The sequence below is a fragment of the Pinus tabuliformis genome, chromosome X, assembly GCF_031772625.1.
Source record: "Pinus tabuliformis cultivar Carrire ecotype Pingquan chromosome X, CPIR1, whole genome shotgun sequence".
NCBI lineage: Eukaryota > Viridiplantae > Streptophyta > Pinopsida > Pinales > Pinaceae > Pinus > Pinus tabuliformis.
This window is the reverse complement of record NC_142308.1, coordinates 249225723-249251910: the sequence shown is the minus strand read 5'-3', so window position 1 is coordinate 249251910 and position 26188 is coordinate 249225723. Positions and strand designations below refer to the sequence as shown.

General features: G+C 38.8%; 1 protein-coding gene across 5 annotated transcripts in view; it reads left to right on the top strand.

The window, feature by feature from the left end:
- Positions 1-26188, top strand: part of LOC149139312 (proline iminopeptidase-like) — a 392388-nt gene that overhangs the window by 139072 nt on the left and 227128 nt on the right. For 3 of the 5 annotated variants that reach the window (XM_089446647.1, XM_089446645.1, XM_089446648.1), the window contains exons 7-8: positions 6499-6596; positions 7025-7126. In XM_089446647.1, coding sequence (XP_089302773.1) covers positions 6499-6596; positions 7025-7126 — 200 coding nt within the window. The remainder of the gene's footprint in view (positions 1-6498; positions 6597-7024; positions 7127-26188) is intronic. The other 2 variants (XM_089446646.1, XM_089446649.1) reach the window with 1 other exon arrangement.

The window sequence follows — 26188 nt, the reverse complement described above, 5'->3', positions numbered from 1 at the left end:
CCCTTACTACCTCCCTGCATGACCTACTATATTCATCCATTCTTTCTTGCGTGATTTGGAAGCTTGCGGGATCCAACTCTTCATCATCCTTAGAGGAGGTATTCCCATTGTTATTGATGAGGTTATTTAGAATATTCACAACACAAGTTATGTGAGCAAGGTCACAAAGATGACTAGGATCCTCTTCATAAGCACGCCTTATTATTTCAAGTTGTACTTCTTGCAAAAACCTGAGCATGAATTCCATATCCAACCTCTCCAACATATCTTGAAAGGATTCTACATATTTCACCACTTTCCTTTGCAGCTCTTGAATCTCTTGGTTATTGAGCTTTTCAAATATAGGATCAAGAGAAATCTCCATCTTCTATGATTTTGCATATTAAGATTATAATGGAGTCGCTAGGGTGAATTGAGGTGCCTTGATAGATGCTTGCTTCACCCTACAAGCATTAACTTTAATGCTCAATGAAGAACTAGGGCTTCATTCTTCCAGTGGAGTCACCAATAATGATATGTCAATATGTCGTATGGGGAACAAAACACATGCTTCGTGTCCTCGACAACGACGCTAGAAATGTTACCACTCAAACCAGCAGGGGACCTAAAGGGGTTCCTAAGAGGGCAATTGCTAGGTTAAGGGCAATTGTGGTAGCTTAACCCACTGTCACCACAGCTAAGTCTTCTTGCTCCTTACAGACTTTCACCGATGGGAGGAGTCTCAGTAGTGTAGTGATTCACTTGTAAAGTATATGTCAATGGATAGATGAGAAGTGACCTTGAAAACCCTTTCCCAAGGATGGAGTGAAGAATGGAGCTTGCTTGCTCTTTAAGCAAGGGACTTGGTCCACCAAGGATAAGGGGTGAGGATTGGAGGGTTGAGGGAGAAAAGATAGGCTTATGAACAAGTTTCTCAATCCCTATAATCCTTGGGAAACTTGGATTCCCAAATGGTCCTTGACAAATAGTCTTTATTGAGAAGTGGGACCACACAGGGCCAAGTGGACCCAACCCAGGTTTGGGGATGGAATGTAGCAACCAATGATGTTCCTATCCTGGACAAGGTGAGGGGAAAGGACCAAACAAGAATACTTTCTTCAAAAGGTTGAATTAATGTTATTGAGGTCTAACCTTGGGGATGCCTAGGCGCAATTCGATCCTAGAGCTAAGACTTGAGATTCTAGGAGATTCCACTGTTAGAATTGCCTCAAATTTGGAGGAGAGGGAGGGGACCCACTAGCGCAAACCCTCTCGTCTATTGTATCCTTGTCTCCACAGGTGCCGAAAAAGACAGAGCTTGAATTACAAATGGTATTCGTGCATTTCCATTACTTGAGAAGTTAATCAAATTGCATTATATAGTTTTTGTCATGGATTAAAAGGGACCTCCAAAAGGTGAGCCATTGGAGGGATCAAGAATAAATTCAATATTAAATTTTGCTTGAGCCATTAAATTTGGAACTCAAAAACCCTTTTGAATTTTGATTTTAAAATTAGATTTGAAAGCCCTCAAGAATAACCCTTTTGCGATTTCCTATTTGTTGGAGAAGAGACACATGACTTGACCTTTTGACTTAGTCAAAGAAGACCTGCCACCTTATTATCCTTAGAGTTTTTGCTTCATCTTCAAACGAATATATCTCTGTAATGAACAAAGTTCGTATTCTAAGAGGAATCCTTTGATACCAATGTAACAAACAAAGTTTGTATACTCAGAGGAATGCTCTGATACCATTGAAGCGACAAAACTTATAGTTGTTTGTACTTTTAAATGTAAATACACAATGTATTGTAAGTAATACTTTTATTAATAAGATGAATGTACAAAGATGATGAATGCTACAATTGTTGAAAAGTGTAACTAGGTTCAGTCTTCATAATGACATGTAATTATGATTTTATTTAATGTGATGTAACGAAGAAAACTAAATCTATTGTATTGCTTGCTTCATGGGTTTCATGAGCAAGATATTTTATTTTGAGTCAAGACTCCCATTGAGAGTCTTTAGGAATTATTTGTCATCTAGTCATAAAATGATAGTCATTGTCATGTAATGAAGTCATGTTACACTTTGTAAAAGGTCAAAATTGTCTATGTAAAGTATCTTCCAAGACCTTGTCACTTATCCTCTTCAAGTCAACCTACAACGATGGAAGAACATGCTAGAAGAAGTCAGCCTAACTCTTGAGATTTTGTCGGTCAAAAGGACATGAGAAGAAGTGTATATATAGCCTAACTCAGCCTCACTTGAAAGCAAGGAATTCAACAAGAAACTCGACATACATTCAGTGAAGAAGTGCGAAGAATAAGGCTACAAAGAAAAGTGCGAAGAAGTGAGCAAAAGAGGTTTCTTCTAGGGCAGCGAAAGGGATTATTTTGGCTATAGCGAAAGAGTTTCTTTTGGGGCAGCGAGAGAGTTTCTTCTGGGGCAGCGAAGAGGAGGCTTCTTTTTGGGCAGTGAAGGAAGTTTCTTTGGGGCAATGAAGGAAGGATTCTTCTAGATACTTGTTATGGGTAACCGAGATAGACATCTAGAGACCAAGATTCTCTAGAGGAAGCCAGTGAGATCATAGAGACTGGGTTTCTCTAGGAGAAGTCGAGAAAAAGCAGTGTAAATTATAGAGATCGAGTTTCTCTAGAAGGAGCTGAGAAGCGCAGTTTGAGATCAAGAAGAAAATCAATAAAGGAAAGAGGCAAAGCATCAAGGTTAGTGACAAGGTTCTTGGGAGGATACTAGAGTCAAGGGTCTTTTGTCATGGTCTTGGTACTCATCAATTGAAGATCTAGAAGAAGAATTTTGATTGGGTTTTCCTCTCAAGAGGTGAGAGGATTGGCCCTGGCTAACAAGCCTACATACTGTGTCACTTGTGTTTTATTGTGCAAATTGGTAATTGTCTTGATGAAAACAACACAATAATAACATAACGAAGAAAAGACTATAAGCTAAGAAGTAAAAGTATATCACAAGAAATTATCAAAGCAGAGAAATCTTTTAACTATTCATGCCCTAGATTTCTCAATAACAGTGAGGGCCCACTTATATACCTAGGCAGGTGCCCCTTCGTGGCTGGGCATGTCTTTTTAGACATGCCTTTTCATTGAACTAATGACTATTAAAATAATTATTACTTTGATTATTTATTATTTACATTTATTTATTATTTATTTTATTTTATATGAATTATATTCATAACAGTGCCCTTCTCTTCAAAAGGCTTTGTCCTCAAAGCTTAATGGATGACAATTTCTTCACTTTCTTACGTCATTTCAGCATGTGTAAGTGATTATTTTACCCATTTTTTTCTCGATTTTTTTTAAATAAATATTTTTATATAGATATTAATTCTTATATATATAAAGCAACTTTATGAAAAAATGTTATAATGTAACTTTTTAAAAGTTACTTTACAATGTTTTTTAAAGGTGACTTAAATGTAATTTGTTAAGTTATTATATATATATGTCCAACAGTTGCCATAAAAATTCGGATGGTCGTGACCCTTGTGCTGGTTGACTGTTTGATTGTTCGATTCCTTTGAATTTGACGACTGCGTACAATTGCGTTGTCGATGTAATGTCGAGACGGAAAGGGTTTTTTTCTTCTATTATTAATCATAATGTTGCATATCGTCTGATCTTGTTCCCAGAATACATCCCATTCCACCTCTTCTTCAATCCTCCTACTGTTTTCATCATCTAACTTCAACTTGAAAATGTTCACTTCTCGAACCCACACTTCTTCAGAAGCACTCATGTAATACAAAACTGAATTAGAAGAATTACTGGTTTGTTGCTCGGGATGCTTGTCATTCTCAAACTGCATCAAAAAATACTTCGACGCTTCCAAAGAATTGTTGTAAACTGTATTATATTCGTTGTGCTCACACATCTGGTTAAAACATTTGGGAGTTCTACCATCAGAATGTAACAGTAAGCAAATTTCAAGACATATTGGGGTGTCTCCTTCGAGTCATAGCCAAATAATTTATTCATTAAATCAGTTATATCTACCAACTAAGGTTTCCACTGGAATTGGAATTGAGACTGTGTTTCAGTTATGTCGTTTCTTGCATGGAGCGTGCACACAGCAAAATTATCGTTGTGAATTTCGTCGATGTTATTAGGGATCCTTATAGTATAATAAGTTGTACAACGCCCGCCATTGTCAAAGGAACAACAACTCAACACGACTTGCCCCTCCATGATGGGCAATTGTGGGAGTTTCTTCCACCTAAAGTTCCCATCTCCTAGATCGACCACGCTCACGTCATACGCCATTTGGTTGTCATTGAGGGGAGTGAGGGAATATATATGCTCATCATTGTCATCACGCACAATTTTTATATGACTTCTTAATTCTTTAGGCACTGCCGGTACTGAAAAATTCCGCAGATTGGTTTCATAGGTCATTGTAAAGCCATATATAGGTGACTTAGGGTATTCCAGGCTTGGAGTATGGTAGAAAACTAGGGACTTAGAGAGACTATGAGAGTTTCGACCCATCTTTCTTTCTAGATTTGTCTTCGCTGAGCAATTTACTACTTCATGGATTTTAGCTTCAATGCTTTTGCCTACTGAAATACATCGTACATTGCAAATGGGTATCCCAGATTTAGCAATTGTCCCTTGCTAGCAACAACTTCCCTCTACACCTCTATAACAGTCTTCCTGGTCGGTTCTAGCAACAACTATGGATGCCAATGTGTGTCCCAGGCCATCTGGAAACTAATCATGGCTGTCATTTATATGTGATACTGGGTTTCCTGTCTCACCCATATTCTGATTGTCATTCTCATTCATGTCACCCTGAGGAGATCCTAGTTCAACATGTTCAACATCATTTTCTTGGTTAGAGCATTCTTTATTGTTAGTTTCTTTCAAGTCAATGTCCTCTTCCATTATAGGTGTTGAATTTGGTGTTTTGAAAGCCTTTAATGATTCTGCAAATGATTTTTTTATTTGTTGTAATGCTTCTCCAATTTCATTTAATAGTTTAGATTTATGATATTCACCTAATTCCATGATTTTTAGGACCTAAACTTAATGGCAGATTTGTGTAGCAGATAATGTCCAAAGGCTCGAATGGCTCTGGTACCACCGTAACAAACAAAGTTCATATTCTCAGAGGAATCCTCTGATACCAATGTAATGAACAAAGATCGTATACTCAGAGGAATGCTCTGATACCATTGAAGCGACAAAACCTATAGTTGTTTGTGCTTTTAAATGTAAATACACAATGTGTATTGAAAGTAATATTTTTATTAATAAGATGAATGTACAAAGATGATGAATGTTACAATGAGGGCCCGCTTATATACCTAGGCAGGTGCCCCTTCATGATTGGGCATGTATTTTTAGACATGCCTTTTCATTTAACTAATGACTATTAAAATAATCATTACTTTGATTATTTATTATTTACATTTATTTTATTTTATATGAATTGTATTCATAACAATCTCTCAAACCATTAAGGCTCTCGTGGCGTGCCATGTACCACTGGGATAAGCTTAACGAGGAGAATCCATCAAGGATGATCCTGACACGAAACATCATGAATTGCTATGTCATTTTGGTCAACAGAAGCGGGGCATTATCTGGTGCTGCTTGGGTTGTCATCAATGACAACTACTTTTCAACATTTCCAACTATGAAGGTCTGTATGAATAGCTTGAATGAACACCCTACTTTGTTGTCTATCTTATATGTTGTACTCTTAAAACCTGGTTGAGTGGTACATTTCTCAATCTCTCTGCTGGAGCTCTTTGCATTCTCCTTGGTGACAACAATTGTTTTCTGTGGTGCTTGTGCTTTGGTTTGTTATTTATTATCCAAACTCACCTTCTGCCAAGTTCCACGATCAGCAGATCATTTTCTTATGTCTTCTCTTCATGGCATTGATGGATCTTGAAGTTTGGGTTTTTCTCTATCCATCTGGCTGAAAATTATGTGTAGTCCACCACATTTTGCCAATTATGAGTGTAACATGTGGCTTCTCTTGAGCCTTTCCAGCAAGCCAGTGCATTGCATAATGATATTTTGTGCATAACATATGCAGAGTTTCCTTGCTAAATTTGGTGATTTCCTTGTTTTTATCAGTTGAGCCTCTCTTCCATTTGTCTTCATCTTTGGTTAGCTAGAGTGGGTATATACTTTTTGTAAAGCTTGCTTTTTGAAGGTTCCTAGTTCTTCCATTAAAATCCCCCCAACAAACAGTGTCACCTGTTTCCTTGAATTCTGTTATGTCATTTAGCAGGTGTTAGGATGGTTCTTCATTGTTTCCTATAGAAATATGAATTTATCAGAGCAAAGTAATATGCGGAGAGAGAGAGAGAGAGAGAGAGAGAGAGAGAGAAATTTATTGTTGGCATGTTTTCTAAGTATTCTTGCTTTTTTCACTGAATTGTTAAAAAGAACAATATAACTTGCAGGAAATGGTCATGATTATTTCATGTTTACTAATTGGATGTTATTTTCTTGATATTCTTGTATAGCTTGGGAGAGCTTTCGTGATTTTATTCCAAATGAGGAGAGAGATAACTTCGTTGTGGCATATGGAAAGAGACTGAATAGTAATGATCCTGGAAAACAGGTAAGACATTGATTTGATATTCTTAAACTATTTTGCATCTCATTGTGTTTTTCCTTTTACGATATTATTTCCAATGCTATTATGCCATGTGATCTATTATGATTTATTCAACATGCCGAGATACTTGTATGCAATATCATTAAAAGATGCATTGAGTTTGCTTCCTTCTGTGAGGAAGGAATACACATTTTAAAGCCTTGAAACATAATCGATATATAATGGTTCCACATTTCCATCCTTTTCCATGATTTTTTGCTTGAACCTTGTTGGTTCTCCTTTGTATTTTTCTAATTTAAGTCTATGCAATCTCCCTGCAAATTATAGCTTTATTTCGAGAAGTGTGTTAATTTTGTGTATTTATTTTGAATAGCATGCATATTGTATATCCATAGATCATTATATATTATCAAACAAATTTTATGTTGTAGAAAGAAGCTGCCAAAATTTGGACGACATGGGAAATGATGACATCTCATCTTCTTACAAATGAAGAATATATGAGAAGGGGACGTGATGGTTTCTTTTCTCTGGTAATTTTATTTATCATACATTTAACTTAGCTATGTATAGAGCTATGATTGGTTCTTGACAATTTTTCATAATAAATTGTAAAAGAAATTCACATTTTTATGTGTGAATATGGATCCAGAATTCAATAGAGAAATGAACCTATCTAAATCTCTAATTTCTTGCCATTGGTTCCAACAACCTCTAGTCTCATTTTCATGCCTTGGGGTTGATTCACTTGATCAATATCCATGAACCAAAACTTGCATATATCAGAATTAATGTGTGATGTTTTTCATGGATGCATAATCTTGTTGGTGTTGGAGAAATTGTCATTGATGTCAAAGGGTGATTGGGCCAGCATTCGTTTGATGATTTGCATGCACAAATCAAGTGAATCTGGTTGCAAGGACCTCCTAGTTTGGTAGCCCTTGTCTCGCCATTTCGTTTATAGGTGGTGCATTTTTTGGGTCCTCCTTATTGAAAAGACATCGATTTTTGAAGTTTGCTACCCTAAAGATGTGTTTTGCACCAGCCCCTTTGCCCCAAAGAGTTATGACCTTAAAACTTTGTTGCTTCCCTTAAAGAAGGTCAAAATCATAATTTACATTAGCCTAAATCAGCCTTTTTTTTTTTTCCGGGGAAAATAGAGTTCGTAATTTCTATTAAAAGGAAGATAATAGAGATTACATGTTGTAGATGCCAAAGCATATGCAGTAGTGTGGTAAATACCACTTACAATAACCAATACTTCTGGGAAGTATGCAGATACAGCCCTCAGACAGGGCCTCCAGAAACAAGGTGAGTAAAGCCCACAGGGGGCATCCAGAAACAGGGTATGTATCCCCAACAGGAGTATACGCCTACCCAAAATAGCTAATAAAAACAGTAAATAAAAACATAGCTCAGAAACCGGGTATGTAAACCCCAACAGGAGTAAACTCCTACCCTAACAAGCTAATACAAACAGTAAATAAACGATAGCTCCAGTGGGAAGTGCAGAAATGATGCAACCAGAGGGAAGAGGCACGAAATGGAGCCATACCCCCATCCCCTCAACTCTCCACCAATAACCCGCAGAAATCCACACATCTATCCAGTGAAGCCAGAAAGGAAACCAATCATAGACAGCCATAGAAGAGTGGCACGAATCGTTGCAGATCCCTCGACACTCTACAGAGCTGCAATGGAAGGCTAGCAGAGGACCCAAAAATTGAACCCAGCAACAGCAATGGAGCCCGAACAGGTCCCAAACTGCAGCGGCGGGTCAATACGGGGGCAGAGGCGGCTAGGGCAGCCACCTCGCCCCCATGAAGGAGTCAGGCCCGAAGCCCAAGACCCCACACAGCACCGCAGCACAGTAGATCAGAGGCCAAAACCCCCCGCAGGTATCGCCAAGTCAAAGGGCTGTTGATGCGCAGAGAAGCGCTAAGGATCAGAAGCCGCCGCCGCTCAGCACAAAACCGGAAACACCGTAGAGGAAACCCGCAGGTAGCAGGCCACTAATCCCCCGGAACCGCCGAAACCTCCCGCAGCTGCAAGCTCCAACGAAGGTCAGGTGAGGAGGCCTGGAGGGACCAGATCCTCCACCCGCGGAAGGTCCTGCCGCCGCAGGCTCAGGCCGCAGCCGGAGCCAAGGAAAAAAACCCTAGGTCGCCGCCGTCGCCAGAAGAAAAAAATCGCCCCAATCTAGCCTAAATCAGCCTTGAAAGGAGAGCCTATGAAATACAACAATTTGATTTTTTTAATGTGTCAAAATTCCCACTTAACAGGTCAGCTTTGTTGTCCATGGACTTGCACACCTAGGAAAGTGGGAAAAATCCTCAACCCCACAAGGTGTGTTCTTTGTGGCAACACTCAGAGAAGGGGTTGTCACCTATTCCCAACTGTCTCTGTATAAGCTTAAGCTAAGGGGGGTGGTCCCTAAATAAGTTTCTAAAGGATAACTTGCTAGAGATAACAAGTTCTAGGAGACGGTTAGTAAGACTATCGCCATTCAATGTAACTTGAAATGAAATTAGAGATTAATTTAGTGAATACAAATGTTTATGAGTATATGAATATCAACAATAGGGATTCAATTAATTTAACAAGATATCCTGCAAGACAAACTGTGAGATACTAGTGCCTTTAAATATAACTTGCAAGAAATATATGCTCGAAGTAAAATCACAATACTTGCAATGAAATATGATTTTCAAGATACAAGAATGGGACACTGCAAGACAAGCATTAGTGAATCAAGATAAGTGATTATACACAACTTTAGGAAATGAGCAACAAGATGAAAATGAAGCTTGCAAGAGAATGGAACTTGTACTCAAAGAAAGATTGTTCAAGTATGATATAATTATTAAAGGACAATGACAATTAATATGAGCAAGAAAATGAAATAGACAAGTACAAGAATATAAAGTATAATGCCTGCAAGTGAATGAGATGCTCACAGCACAACTTGTATGATAATCAATTATCTGCAAGATGAGGCAATGTTCTCATTGAGTGTATGAAATAAAGAGTGGTCTTGGTAAATTTTACTATATGCCTATTCTAAGTCCGACTTTCCCTCAATTTCTTCAACTTGGTAAGGACTAGTAGGTGGTTTCAAGAAGGCTAGGATTGTTGGAGAATGTAACTAGATTTGGTCTTCATAATGACCTTTGTAAACATGACATTGTATATTTTATCTATAAAAAGAGAAAAATAATTTTATTTGTTTATCAAAGCATGGGTTTCATGTCGAAGTCAAGGTCAAAGCATGTTCTTCATGCTTCTAGGATCTTCTAGGTCAATGAATAATTTTTGTCATGTATTATAGTCCCATTTGGACTCATTGTAACAAAAGAAAATAATTATTTTTGAGTCAAGAAAGCTAATTTATCCTCCAAGACCAAGTCGGCCCAAACAAGGACAAGTCGGCCACAAGGAAGGCTATTCGACCTCACAAGAAGGCTATTAATAAGGACTTTGAATCATTTGAAGCATTCACTCACAACAAGTTCAATCTGCAATTGAATAAGAGGAAAAGCAAGTGCAAAGGACAAGAAACCGAGGAGAATCATCTAGTAAAGGAAGGCAGGGCGAAGGAAGACCAAATTCTGTCCAAACTTGCAAAATCTAGGGTTTCTGGGCTTATTGCATGGCATTATAGGCCGAATGTACAAATCTGAAGTAAAGGCCAAGATCTATTGGAGCAGACTTGAAGAAGGTTCAATTTTTGTTGACCTTGGAAGAATTCATCTTACTTGAAGGAGATCTTGTTAAGGGGCTTACTTGGTGCTTGGGAGGAATTTTTGGCTTTGGTCTTTGGGTCTTGGAAGTCTCATTTTGAACTGATTCTATAAGAAGAGAAGTATTCTTTTTGGGTTTTCCCCTTGGAGGGGTTTTTCCCTAGCTTGGAGCCTATATCTTGTGTACTTTGTCTCTTTGTGATCTTCATTGTTTTGGTAATTGCTTGATGAACAAGAAATAAAAGGTAATAAAAGGCCAACTAACATCACAAGTAATTATCAAGTAAGGAAAGTCAAACATAATATACAAGAACCTTGATTTTCCAACATGGTATCAGAGCTAAGGTGCAAGAAGGAGATTGGAGATCATATCTTACTTGGCACTTTCTTGTCAATGACAAGGTCTATTAAGAAGGGTTTCAAGTTCCTTGGGAACCTCGTTGCAACTATCAAAGAATGCATCTTGAAGAACATTTCTAAGCTAGTAAAAGAAGTGATAGATGGAATTTTCTTCTCCACTCTCTTTAGCACTTTCAAGGATGATAATGTATGGGTTATTGACAATGGAGCTTCCAAACATATGATAGGCGAATGCAATCAACTCCAAACTTTGTCAAAAGGAACCTCTTCTCATTCAGTAGAACTTGGAGACAAGAAGAGCTATCCAGTGAAAGGAATTGCGTCTACTTCTTTGGAGCTAGAATGTGGTGAAAGTATTCATCTCAACAATATACTATATGAGCAAGAAGCAAGATATTGTTGCTTTGAGTAGTGTTGAAGCCGAGTACGTTGTTGCAAGTGAAGTTTGTAGAGAAGTTGTTTGGCTTAAAAAATTGCTATCATATTTATTTGAAGGATCACTAAGCCCTACATGTATACATTGTGACAACGAAAGTTGCATAAGGTTGACAGAGGACCCGATGTTTCATGCTAGGACAAAGCATATAAACAATAAGTACCACTACATCAGAAGCCTAGTACGAGATGGGGTTGTGAAGCTACATTATATTCCTACAGATGAACAGGTAGCTGATATTCTAACAAAGGCATTACCAAACAAGAAGCTTGAGTACTTAAGAAGCAAGCTTGGTTTGGTAGATATCTCTTCCTTGATTGAGAGGGAGTGATGATGGATAATATATTCTTTTCTTTATGTGTCATGCACTAGACCAAGACTAACAACCGTAAGGCTTAATGAAGGCCATGAAGAAAGAATGAGGTCTGAGGATTGGATAAGTGTTAAAATTGGCAACCAGGACAAAACTTCATGTGGGTCATCTTATTCATGGCTAATAATATTTTTATTAGATTCCTCTCGTCGAGAGGTGTAGCATTGATATAAAGATCATCCAATTCCGATAAGTATTCATGAAGATATGAATTTATTTTGATTATGGAATTATTATCAAGCCGACCTACAACTCATGTAGGCTCAAAAGCCCAACAGTCGCATCTATTCACCCACCAAAGTTGTGTATAAATATAAGAGGACTTTTCCTCATTTGGACTCACTCATCTCATCACATCTCTCTCTCTACTGCGCAGATATGAGTCTCTTCTCTACTGCGCTGAAATGGGTCTCTCTCTCTCTCACACATGTGAAGCCGGAAGCTGTTGAATTTGAAGCTGCAACTGCAGAAGTAAAGATTGACTTGCATGGCCTAGAAGATCTCCTCTTTGGAACTGCGCTGTAGGTTCATCTGAACCTCCTCTGAAAGCCGCAACTTTTGGTGGTGGAATGAAGTCAATCCGACGAACGGTTTGCAAGATATCGACTGCCCTAGTTTGAAGCCGGAAACTGCTGAAACTGAAGCTGCAACTGCAGAAGCAAAGATTGACTTGCGTGGCCTAGAAGATCTCCTCTTTGGAACTGCGCTGTAGGTTCATCTGAACCTCCTCTGAAAGCCGCAACTTTTGGTGGTGGAATGAAGTCAATCCGACGAACGGTTTGCAAGATATCGACTGCCTTAGTTTGAAGCCGGAAACTGCTGAAACTGAAGTTGCAACTGCAGAAGCGAAGATTGACTTGCGTGGCCTAGAAGATCTCTTCATCTGAACTGCGCTGTAGGTTCATCTGAACCTCCTCTGGAAGCCGAAACTTTTGGTGGTGGAATGAAGTCAATCAGACTGTCGGTTTGTGAGATATGGTTTGCCCTAGTTTGATAATGAAGCTGCTAATGCTGATGCTACTGATCTAGGGTTTGCTACTGCTGATGTGAATCAGATTTATTGTACTATTTCTCTCTGCTGAATTATTGAAGATAAAAGAAGATTTGATCAAAGGGTTTCCCCACACATTGTGGAGTTTGTCCCTGGCTAGCCGCCACATCTTGTGTCTCTTGTCTTGGCTTGTTTTCTGTCGATCGTTTAATGTTCTATCTGCACTTTACTTTATGTACATGTGATTGCTAATCGGTGTAATATAATAAGAAAAAGAAGTAAACTGTTATAAGCATAGAACATACCATAACTTAACATGGTATCAGAGCTGAGGTGAAGACAAAGCCCAAGCAAGAGCAAGAGCAATCATTGAAGAGAAGATTGGCAAGGCTATCCTAAAAGAACTATGGGGTCCTCAACACTCTTTCCTGCCGAAGACAAGCTCCATGAGAAAGCTGACTATCACGGATGGAAGATGTCTATCGATCTAACCCTTGAAGATCAAAGAGTGCTGGACCATGTAAGAGGCAATATTGTTGAGCCTTCATCAAATGCATCTGCTGCTGCATGGAACAAATGGAAAAATGGAGAAGTCAAAACAAAGAAGATCATCCGGGACTCTATCGACAAGCGCTTGGTGGCCTACATCTCTGATCTAGACACCTCCAAGGAAATCTACGACAGACTGGTGAGTTTATTTAAAGTTAATGATGCAAATCAAGTTTTGTTTCTTAGAAATAAGCTGAGGGAAATCAAGAAGGGTAAAGATGAAAGTATGCAAGCATACTTCTTAAGAATCACCGAGATCAAGAACGATCTCCTATCTATTGGGGAAACTATTACTAACAGAGAAATGGCACTCACAACTCTTGAAGGATTACCATCTGAATGGTATGTGTTCAGGACTACTCTTCTGAACTATAATGTAATTCCTGGTTTCGAGGAATTAATGGCTAGATGCATTCAAGAAGAAACAAGGGAAGAAGTGTAAGAAATGCCCATGCCTACAGGTCCTCCTGCTGCCTTTTCTTTTCATGCAAAGAAAATAAATAATTCCAGGACTAAATCAAAAGGAAAGGCTGGACCTAAGGCTAGAAGAAAGTGACGATGTTACATTTGCGATAAAGCAAGTCACTATGCAAGGGAGTGCCCTGATAGAAAGGACTCACTCTAGGACAATGATCAAAATCCCGCTGATGGCAATCAAAGGAATGACAAATTCAACAGCAAAGGTAAGAGGAGAGCTGGGAATCAAGGAAGAGGACAAGCATTCAAGAAGGCCAGAAATTCCAGGATGTATTAAATGCACCTGACCTCAAAAAGAACCTAGTGTCCATCTCGGGAACGGAAGACAAAGGCTACAAGGTAACCTTCAGCGATGGCAAGGTATGTATATGGAAAAATAATGTTAAAGATGCCTTTACTCTTGGGTTTAGTGATTCATTATATCAGGTCGATGGAAGTCTGTTAGGTGTCATGTCTTATGACACATCTCTTCAGTCCGAACTTTGGCATTAGAGGTTTTCCCCCCTTCATTATAAAGCTATACTCGGTGTAAGACAAATGGTGATAGGGATGCCCGAATTTTGAATAGAGAATGAAGGTGTATGTCCAGGATGTGCTGAAGGAAAGCTCAAAAGGGGACCATTCCCCTCAAGCCAAAGCAAGACCTCTGATATATTACAGTTGGTTCACTCAGGCATACCTAAGGTTGGCATTAAGAGGGAGACTACTACACCACATACTCCTGAGCAGAATGGTGTGGTGGGAAGGAAGAACTGCACGATGATGGAAGCTGTCTGGGCCATGCTACATGATCAAAGACTTTTGATGTTTCTATGGGCTGAAACTACAATCACCGTCGTATATGTACAAAATTGATGCCCTCATCAAGCATTGGGTTCCAAGTCTCCTAAAGAAAAGTTCACCGCAAGGTGAACAATCTTTCGACTTTGAGGAGCTCTCAAGAAGCCAACACCAGGGAACCGAAAGAAAAGGATGATGAATCAATGCCTGATGTAGAAGAACCCATGGATCTGATAGATTCTCATCCACATGAGCCTTCCTCTTCTAGGAAGAGGCCTTCATGGCTTAGGGGGATACTTGATGATGCTAAAGGACATGCTGCACCCTGAGGAACCTTCCGTCAAAGTAAGAAACTTAATAGGTATCAAGGATACCTGACCATCATGAGCACGATCATACAAAATGAACCTTCATCATTCTCAGATGTCATCAAGCATTAACTATGGAAGGATGCTATGACCATAGAATATGGGTCTATTATGGAGAATGATGTCTAGGAAGTAGTTCCCAGACCCTGGACAAGACAATTGTTACTTCAAAATGGATTTACAAGATAAATCATGCAGCAAATGGAAATATGGAAAAGTATAAGGTTCATTTTGTTGCTCGTGGTTTATCCCAGAAGGGAGGTATAGACTATGATATTTGCACCTGTTGCCAGATATACGACCATCCGCTTGATCATAGCCCTTGTGGCTTCACAAGGATGGAACCTACATCAGATGGATGTCAAGATCGCGTTCTTACATGGTTCTATCAAAGAAGAGGTCTATGTGGAGCAACCTGAAGGATTTGAGATTTATGATTGAAAAACTCATGTATGCAGGTTGAAGAAGGCTCTCTATGGGCTGAAGCAAGCACCCCGAGCATGGTATGAGAGGATCGATAGCTACTTGATGAAGCTGGGATTCACTAGGAGTGAAGTTGATCCTAACCTTTACTTTAAGGTTGAAGATGACAAGCCTCTCATATCGGTGTTGTACGTGGATGACCTCTTTCTAACAGGTGCAAACCCTCTCATTCACAAATGTAAGAGGGAGATGGCTTCTGAATTTGAAATGAAAGACCTAGGACTGATGCACTACTTCCTAGGACTTGAAGTATGGCAGAAGCCAAGGGAAATTTTCCTATCTCAAGGAAAATATGTGGTAAAGATATTGGAAAGATTTGGTATGATGGACTGCAAGCCTGTGACTACCTCGAGGATCTTAACTTTTAGAAGTTATATGGTAGTGATGTCGGACTAGACTTGGGAAATGCCTCTGAGTTTCAAAAACTCATTCGCATTGATGTTCTTGGTGAACCTCCGTCTGAACATATGTTTTGCAGTTAGCATTGTGAGCTCATATTTGGTTGAGCCTCACTGGATTGATGCCAGGAATCTTCTTAGATGTCTTCAGGACACAATCTCTCATGGATTAAGATACACTGCCGGAGATGTGAGACTACTTGGATATACTGATGTTGATTGGGCAGGTAGTGTGGTGGATCGTAAGAGCACTTCCGGTACTGTTTCACCTTGGGATCTGCTTCGATATCCTGGATGAGCAGGAAGCAGAAGTCGGTGGCTTTGAGCACCGCCGAAGCAGGATATATTGTTGCTAGCATAACCTCATGTGAGGCAGTCTGGTTGCGAAAGCTCTTCAGTGAGCTGTTTGGATTTACATTGGTTACCACTGTGATTCTCTGTAACAACCAGAGGTGGGATTCGATTATTGAGGAATCCCGTATTCGTCAATTGCTCCAGCAGATAGACATCATCTGGGATATGGTAAGTCGATGAGCAAGGAAGCTCCATCACATTAAGATGATGTACAGGTTGATACACCTTGTCAAAGCCCCGAGGAAAGATCTAATCTGTGATTTTCCCAAACGACTTGGAGTCGGCAAGAAACCCTTGTACAAGGGTCCTGCATGTTGCATACATTGAGCTCTGGGAGCTCTGAGGGCTTGCGGTTCCTACTGGAGCAACATATGACCACAGGGTGACTCACCCTCCCCTAGTGGTGCACACTAGAACAAGATGATTCGCTCTCTTGTGGAACAGGATGATTCGCTCTCCTGTGTAGCAGGATTGATGTGTTCTCCTGTGAGGCCTGGATTGATGTGTTCTCCATGGCAATTGTAGCAGGATTGATGTGTTCTCCTGTGAGGCCTGGATTGATGTGTTCTCCATGGCAATTGTAGCAGGATTGATGTGTTCTCCTGTGAGGCCTGGATTGATGTGTTCTCCATGGAAATTGTAGCAGGATTGATGTGTTCTCCTGTGAGGACAGGATTGATTAGTTCTCTTGTCGAGGCATCCTACCCATGCAGTCTGGGACTCATGGGAAGTACCTCTCATCTGATCAATGAGCAGGTAAATGAAGTTAGGGACCATAGTAGTACCGATGGACGCATCGTTGTAACTACCGTACTCCCTACGCTAGGATGACGTCCATTGATCTGGGATCGATGATACTGGTCTGGGACCAGTGGTAGGAGTTGTACCATACTATGACGCTGACTTCGGGTCGGTTGAGACTGGTCTGGGATCAGTGGTACATACTCTGAAACTGACTTTGAGTCAGTGGAGGATGATATTGGTCTAGGACCATTGGAGTTGTACTCACTATGACGCTGACTTTGGGTTGGTTGAGACTGGTCTGGGACCAGTGGTACATACTCTGAGACTGACTTTGAGTCAGTATGATACATCCTTGATCATTTCTTCTTCTTCATAATTCGAACAAAAGCAGAGTAGAACAGAACAATGCAAGAGCAGAGCAGAACAGAACAAAACAGTACAGATCAGTGCAGGGCAGAACAAGACAAAGCAGAACAGGCAAAATAGAGCAGAGCAGGGCAAGGGTCAGGCTGTACAAGGCAGTGCATTTGATGGATGAATAGTAACGACCGATAGACAGATTGCAGATGAAGTTCTCCATGGTTGAGAGGGAGTGTTAAAATTGGCAACCAGGGCAAAACTTCATGTGGGTCATCTTATTCATGGCTAATAATATTTTTATTAGATTCCTCTCGTCGAGAGGTGTAGGATTGATATAAAGATCATCCAATTCCGATAAGTATTCATGGAGATATGAATTTATTTTGATTATGGAATTATTATCAAGCCGACCTACAACTCATGTAGGCTCAGAAGCCCAACAGTCGCATCTATTCACCCACCAACGTTGTGTATAAATATAAGAGGACTTTTCCTCATTTAGAATTACTCATCTCATCACATCTCTCTCTCTCTACTGCGCAGATATGAGTCTCTTCTCTACTGCGCCGAAATGGGTCTCTCTCTCTCACACATGTGAAGTCGGAAGCTGTTGAATTTGAAGCTGCAACTGCAGAAGTAAAGATTGACTTGCGTGGCCTAGAAGATCTCCTCTTTGGAACTGCGCTGTAGGTTCATCTGAACCTCCTCTGAAAGCCACAACTTTTGGTGGTGGAATGAAGTCAATCCGACGAACGGTTTGCAAGATATCGACTGCCCTAGTTTGAAGTCGGAAACTGCTGAAACTGAAGCTGCAACTGCAGAAGCAAAGATTGACTTGCGTGGCCTAGAAGATCTCCTCTTTGGAACTGCGCTGTAGGTTCATTTGAACCTCCTCTGAAAGCCACAACTTTTGGTGGTGGAATGAAGTCAATCCGACGAACGGTTTGCAAGATATCGACTGCCCTAGTTTGAAGCCGGAAATTGTTGAAACTGAAGCTGCAACTGCAGAAGCAAAGATTGACTTGCGTGGCCTAGAAGATCTCTTCATTTGAACTATGCTGTAGGTTCATCTGAACCTCCTCTGGAAGCCGAAACTTTTGGTGGTGGAATGAAGTCAATCCGACTGTCGGTTTGTGAGATATGGTCTGCCCTAGTTTGATAATGAAGTTGCTAATGCTGATGCTACTGATATAGGGTTTGCTACTGCTGATATGAATCAGAATTATTGTACTATTTCTCTCTGCTGAATTATTGAAGATAAAAGAAGATTTGATCAAAGGGTTTCCCCACACATTGTGGAGTTTGTCCCTGGCTAGCCGCCACATCTTGTGTCTCTTGTCTTGGCTTGTTTTCTGTCGATCGTTTAATGTTCTATCTGCACTTTACTTTATGTACATGTGATTTCTAATCGGTGGAATATAATAAGAAAAAGAAGTAAACTGTTATAAGCATAGAACATACCATAACTTAACAATAAGCATTTGAGATTGCAACTTCTTGAGGATTAGAAAATCCAAGATAGAAGTGAACCTATAGACTGGTACACTTTGAGGATGAGGTAGGGCATCCAAGATAAGAGTAGTCGAAGAGGATTGATATTCTTTGAGGATTGGGAATCCAAGATAAGAATAGTCCGAAAAAGGACATAACTGGTGAACATCCGGATGGGGTATGTGCCCTTAGAGGTAGTGTGGTATCTCATGTAAAGCTTCCCAGCATGATGCTCTCATAAAAGTTGAGCTTGTCAAGTTAAGGCCTTGTTGACAATGCTGGTTATAATATAGATGCTTAAAAGATGTTTTATCAATCCGACTCTTCTTATGATAATACTTCAATTTGAGGTTCTTTGTACTTCATGACAGGATTATGAATACCTCCCTAGTTAAGAGGGAGTGTTGAAGAATGTAACTAGATTCAATCTTCATAATGACCTTTGTAAACATGACATTGTATATTTTATATATAACATGAGAATTTTTTATTTTATTTATCAAAGCATGGATTTCATGCTCAAGTCTAGGTCAAAGCATGTTCTTCATGCTTTTAGGATCTTCTAGGTCAATAAAGAATATTTGGCATGTATTATAGTCCCATTTGGACTCATTGTAACAAAATAAAATAATTAGTTTTGAGTCAAGAAAGCTAATTTATTCTCCAAGACCAAGTCGGCCCAAACAAGGACAAGTCGTCCCAAACGAAGGCTATAAATAAGGACTTCGACTCATTTGAAGCCCTCACCCACAACAAGTTCGATTTGTAATTTAAGAGGAAAAGAAAGTGTGAACAAAAAGAAACTGAGGAGAATCATCTAGTGAAGGAAGGAAGGACGAAGGAAGACCAAATTATGCCCACACGTGCAAAATCTAGGGTTTTTGGATTTATTGCAGGGTCGGGAATTGTGGGGCGAAGGTATAGATATAAAGTAAAGGCAGAGATATATTGGAGCAAACTTGAAGAAGGTTCGGTTTTTTGTTGACCTTGGAAGAATTCTTCTTACTTGTAGGAGATCTTGTTAAGGGGCTGACTTGGTGCTTGGGAGGAATTTTTGGCTATGGTCTTTGGGTCTTGGAAGTCTCATTTTGAAGTGATTCTATAAGAAAAGTATTTTTTCTGGGTTTTCCCCTTGGAGCCTATATCTTGTGTACTTTGGCTCTTTGTGATCTTCATTGTTTTGGTAATTGCTTGATGAATAAGAAGTAAAAGGTAATAAAATGGCAACTAACATCACAAGTAATTATCAAGTAAGGCAAGTCAAACATAATTTACAAGAACTTTGATTTTCCAAGAAGGTTGAAGAAGTAATGGCTTCATTAACGATACACACCTAGGACTTCAATACAACCCGCACACCTTCGTTCCTACAAGGGACTTAGCCATCCAATGTTGATTTGGGGTAGCATCAGATGTGCTCTAGCCACGAAAATTGGTGGAAAGGCTAAAGCACATGAGATCTCCAATACTCAGAAATGGTTTGGGCAGATTCTAAACAGTTTGGGGGATGTTAAAATAATTAATATTTTTAATGGAGTCCCTAAGTCTAAACTTAGGGAAAATAAAATATTAATGTAAAGTAATATAAAACTGTGATAGAAGGGTCCAAAAGTCATGAATCAAGCCAGAGTTAACCTTAGCCGTTGATTAGGAACTTAATCTCGACTGTTGAATTGTCAACAAGAAAAATATAAGAGGAGGCTTGAAGGTCACTTGGAGAACACACTAAGTTGATCAAGATTCCAATTTTCTGGGCCAGGGTTTGCTGAGGAATTCGAAAGAGTGATTTGAGTTACAGCTGAGGGGCAGTGAATACAAAAGCAGAGAGGCAGGGATAATACTAGGAGGATCAGTGGAGAAGTCGGGAGAGAGGGACGCAGAGCCAGCTAGAGGTTCACGGAAAGCTATCCAGGGCTCACACAAAGATAGCCAGGAGCTGCACAGTGCGTCAAAGAGCCAGCGTGGGTGACATAGAGGCTCTAAGGGCTGACGCAGTGCCTCCAGAGCCTGAAGCAGAGCGAGCTAGGGTGACACTGGGCCAGAAAGGGCTGACGCAGTCCCTAGAGGCTGACACTGGGGTTTTCGTGGGGTAGATTGGCGCTGGGAGCTGTCAGAGTGTTTATCCGGGGTTTTAGCCAGAACATCTGTCTCCGACTGAGAGGTACTACTGTTGAGATTATTCTCTGTTGGGTGAGCCGTGTTGACCACTATGTGTCAACTACTCATTAGCACTACACCCCCTTTTTTTGCAAAAGGGATAGCGCTTGAGCAACGTGTCCGTGCCTATCATCATCAGCCCGATCATATTGTTTTGTAAACCCAGTCTGCATGTGTGAATTGTAAATAATCTTAGCAGAGTTGTGTCATGTATGTAAATTGCCTAGGTGGTAGTGACATTCTGGAATTTTCACCTATGATCGATAGATCAGCCTCAAAGCCGGAATGAATTTTGTCATTAGAATCTTAGACGAGTGTGTTGATCTGGTTTTTTGGTCTATGTCAGCTGGCTAGTCTTTCCTATGATTCCGATGGTGAGGGCCTTTCAGAAACTTGTGTTGCTCCCGGTGAAATTTCCTTCAAAGCAGTTTCCTAAAGGGCACCTCTAAATGCCGGATAGCGGCTAGATATTTTTTGTTAGCATTTTATGTCTCAGTAACTCCTTGGTTTTGCGGGAGTTATGGCTTTTGCAGTAAAAGGCAAGATAACTCACTAACTTGTGACTATAGAGCTCGATGACGCTCTTTTGCTGTTTCTCTAGATCGTCCGGGTCCGTAATTGGCGTAATCAATGCTTGATGCGTCAAATAGCGTAGTTATTTTGTGCGATATTCGGGGTAATGGAGCAAATAGAGTGATATGGCCGTCCCCATAAAGTTTGATCAATATTGGTCTTCTGTAGTTCTGAGGTTCCCGTCCCCACCAAAGGATAGGTAATATTCTGAGGTTCAAGTATGGTCCAACAAAGTATGGAAGTTTCAAGGGTAGAGTATGGGGTTCTAGGTATTATTTTGAAGATGATTCCCTTATATACGTGAATATCCAAACAAAACCAAAATAAGCAAGGTAAACTGGTTCACTTGGACCACAAAATGGTAAACCAAATGTCTGTATCCTGCTGTTAAGCCTCCTTCCTGGTACTAGTCCACAAAGAGAAAGGATGTTTTAATCCCCTCATAAGGTCCTAAGTCCTAGTCCTGATTTTTCCAAAGGCTAAGTTCGAGGATCCAAAAATAAAAATTAAAAAAATTAATTAATTAAAAAATAGATAAAAATAATAATAAAATAAAAAAAAATATAATAAATAAAAAATAAATAAAAATTTGAAAAATAAAATAAAATAATAAAATAATAAGAAGTCAAATTTTTGAGTAAATAAATGCATAATTTTAATTGTTTAATATATTAAAATGCATTTAAAAATTCGACGGATGAGATTAAAAGAAATCTTGATCCTCATCGACGGTCGAGATTAGTTTGACATGGATCACTCGAACTAGCTGTTGGGAATTTTTCCTTTAAATAGGGTGCTAGGGGCCATTTGAGATCAAATTTGATCTGAGAGTCTGGTATTAAAGAAAGCTCTCTTGTAGTCATTTTTTGTGCAATAAAGAAAGACTTTGGGGTTAAAAATCTTGCTAGTGTTACTCTTCTGAAAATGTTGTAAAATCTTTTATTTTTTTCTGCATAATTTTATTTTCAGTCATTGATAATAGCTTGATGAAGATTGATTCAGGCACAGGTCTCTTGTCTGATTTCTGGGGTTTGAATGATAGTTTAGATTCTGAAATATAATGGCAGGTATCTCCATTTGATCTAGATTTCACTATTGTTTTCTCCCTCTATGTTAATGGTTGATTTTAAGCTGTGCAGGAAATCTTAGTTTTGAGTTTACCGGGCGTTCGGGGAAGTTCTTGGCTGAACCAGCCGACTCCCGGATTGCATTTTCCGAAAGAGCCTAGCTAGTTTTAATTCCGGGCTTATCATTTGAATTTTTTTTATGAATGCATGCAGGGGTTTTTGAAGTATCTCACATTAAAATTAAATTCTGATAATATCACTCTGATTATTGAGAAATCTGGCTACTTAAGAGTCGAAAATCTGTAAACATTGTAATTATTTAGTTAGGGTTTTCAGTTTTGTTTTCTGGCACATTTTACTTCTGGGTTTTCTGTTTCTTTTTTCCATTACAGGTTGTAGGTACAGGTTTTGAGAAAAAATTCAGAGCTTCCATCAGACAAATCTGAATGCAGGGTGATTTAAAATTTACTGGAGAGCCTGGAGGGTTTTTTGATCCATCTTTCCGTAGCTGCAAATCCAATTTGCAAATCAAATCTTCAGCCAAAACCACGGTTCTCCAAATTACGCAGCTCCAACCTACATGAGATCCCCTGCGTCCTCTCTGTTGCTATCAGAACCTACAAACGCTTCAACGCATTTGATTTTGCTGTCATATATTTGGCCAGCGTGAGGGGTTTTGAGGGACGTGATAGTCTCCTCCATCTGTGCAGTCTTCAGATCCACGTTGCACTCCTGCATCCTTCCCAAGCTGCAATCTATTTTCCCAATCCCTGGTTCTCAAATTGGCCCACGCTACCTTACCCAGCCTTCGTGCGCATTTTTCCTTCCTTGCACTCTCCGCTAAGTGCTCTACCTTCATCATTGACCTGCGTTCTGCCCTCTTTTGTCAGCTATATCGCTGCACTCTTCACGACCATCTACTATTTCCTCCACGCTGAAACCTGTAATCCTTGTCTGCGAACTCAGCTCCATCGAGCCCTCTTGCCTGCTAGTCTGCGGCTCCATCTTTCTCCTCACGTGCTGCTCTCCTTCTGCCGTCCAAACCTGCAACAGATTCATCGCCCCTCAACCCTGCGTGCTATCCCTCCTTTGCTGTGTCCAGCTCCTTTCAGCTCCTCCTCATCCAATCGCTGCTCCTTTCCGCCATCCGCACCCGTTCTCCCTTGCCGTCGACTGCACATGCAAACACAACAGCAATAAACGTAGACATAAAACTCAACGTGCTTATGGTAAGTCGTAGCATAGGTTTGATTTTATTTTATTAAGACTTCATTTTAATTAGAGCACGATTTTTTTGTTCTATTTAAAATTTTATTAAAGTTTTAGTTTTAAGTTTATTTTAATTAGGGTAATGTATATATATAATATTTTGGGTTAATTTTCATATAAAAAAAAAAGACTTTAGATTTAAGCTAGACTAGATTTTAGTCTTATTAGAGTTTTAGTTTTGTTTTAATTTTACTTTAAAAAAAAAAATATCATAAAAATTTAAAACAAAATCATAAAAAAGGTTTTCTTTTTCAGGTTTTAGATTTAAAGTTTTTAGATTTTATATCTTGTGTATATGGATTTGGTGTTAGTTTAATTTAGATTAGACTTAGATTTTATGTTTTGTTTCATTTTTAAAATCTTAAAAATCATAAAAAAAATAAAAAAATAAAAAAATCATAAAAGGTTTTAGTTTTTAATTTTTTGGTTTCATTTTTTTAGATTTAGTTAAAGTTTAGTTTAATTTTTTAAATTTCAATAATATCAAAAAAAAAAGAAAGAAATAATATTCTTAGGTTTTAGTTTTAGCTTTAGATATATTTAATTTTAGTTTTGTTCCATTTTTGATTTTGATTTTAAAATAAATCCAAAAAATAAAAAAAATAAAAAAATAATAATAAAAATAAAAAAATAATAAAAAATCATAAAAAGCATAAAAAAGGTTCCTTTAGTTTCTATAGATTATGTTGGTTTTAGATTAGATTTTATTCTTTTTAGTTTTGTTTCATTTTGAATTTAAAACTTTAAAATCATAAAAAATATAAAAATTATAAAATTATAAAATTATAAAAAGAAATAAGAGTTTCTTTTAGTTTATTAGATTTTAATTTTATTTAAGTTTTTAGATTTATTTTTGTTTAATTTTTGGGTAAATTTTTTTTTTTTGAAAAAGCTAGCTAAAAAGTGAAAAATCATTTTGGTGTCTTTTATGGTGTTTTCCTATAGCTAAATGCACTTAATGTTCATTTTGAAGTTATCTATGTAAAAGTGATAATTGGTTAGCATTTGAAATTATGTGGTTATTTCAAGCATTTAATCCTTCGAATTTTAATTGCTGGAATATTGTTATTGAGTTTTAATTGCTGGATCACTATTAAAGCATTGTGCGTTTATCGAATATCTTGCATTGCTTGAGTTATCTGATGGTAAATGATTGTTAATGAGTTCATCTTTCTGCAGCATTTGATAGATAATCATTCAGCCATTAACTCTACAAGGCACTGGTCTATTAACTTAATAAAATCAAATAAGTGCTTGTTTTCTCTCGTGTCTCCCAACCCAACTGGTCCATAGTTGGTCATCCATTGTCCCATAGGGTCTACCCCCCTTAGCCGCGGGAGACAGGCTTAAACGGAGAGATAGGGGATCAGGGTGACAGCCCCCGGTCTGAGCGTTGTCGTGACACTCTGTGCGACAACATTTTTTGGCGCCGTTGCCGGGGACATTTTGTTCTCGGTGCTTCAACGACATTTTATCTTCATTCTCCTCATCTTTATTATTTTTTCTTTCATCTTTATTATTTTTTCCGACAATGCCAACATTTTTTGGTGCCGTTGCCGGGGACATTTTATTCTCGGCGTTTCAACGACAATCATCCTTCTCATTTCTTATCTTTTCATCTGGCTCGGCAACGCAAACACTTTTTGGCATCATCTCATATTTTCTGCCATTCATTACATTTTTAGGCATCATTTGGATCTTTTTCATCACCTTATCTTTCGTCATATCAACAACTACTCTTCGATTCATTTCTTGTTTGGGTGGCGACTCCATTCCATTTCTTTTATTTTTTCCCAAACAGGAAGCCTTCCTCATATCTGCTTGTTGGTTGATTTTTGGATCCTAGAATTAGATTCATTGTTCAAGTGGCGACTCCACTTCTTTCATGTCTTGATTTTCTTGAGCAGAGATCTCTTTCTATCATCCATTTGGTCCCTCATTATTCATCATGGATTATTCGTTTAAACCATGTCATTTTACTGATGATCTCCATGATATTCCGGAAGTGGCCATTTCTAAATTACCTGTGTTCTCGAGTGGTGATTCAGTCGCTGTAAAAAGACATCTAGGCTTGTTTACTCGTATAATGATCATATATTGTAGACCCCCTCAGTATAATCACGAAGATGTCAAAATGCGTCTTTTTGTCTTTTCTTTAGAGGGTGATGCTTTGAATTGGTTTAATAAGTGTCCTGAAGATTCTTTCACTTCTTTACAAGACATTGTCAATGCTTTTAAAGATAGATATGGTTATCCAGATAGCTCGCCTTGTGCCCCTAAAATTGTGCAACAGAATGAAGGTAATCTTATAAAAGGTCCAGTTGTTGGTGAAAGATTCCAAGACAATTCTTCATAGCAGAATGTGCAATCCACCTATACCATTGTAGATCAAATTCATGATAGTGGAAAAACAGGGACAAACGACAATGAAAAGGAAGATCAAAGACAAATTATACAAGAACTAATGCTGCTGGTAAAAAATATGGAGATCAATCAAACATATTATGCCAATGATGTGAGAACTTTATGCACCCACCTGGAAAAACGTAATAGGGAGATGGAGATCATGCAAAATCAGCATACTAAGGAAATTGAGGCCATGAAGATTAATCATGACACACAAAT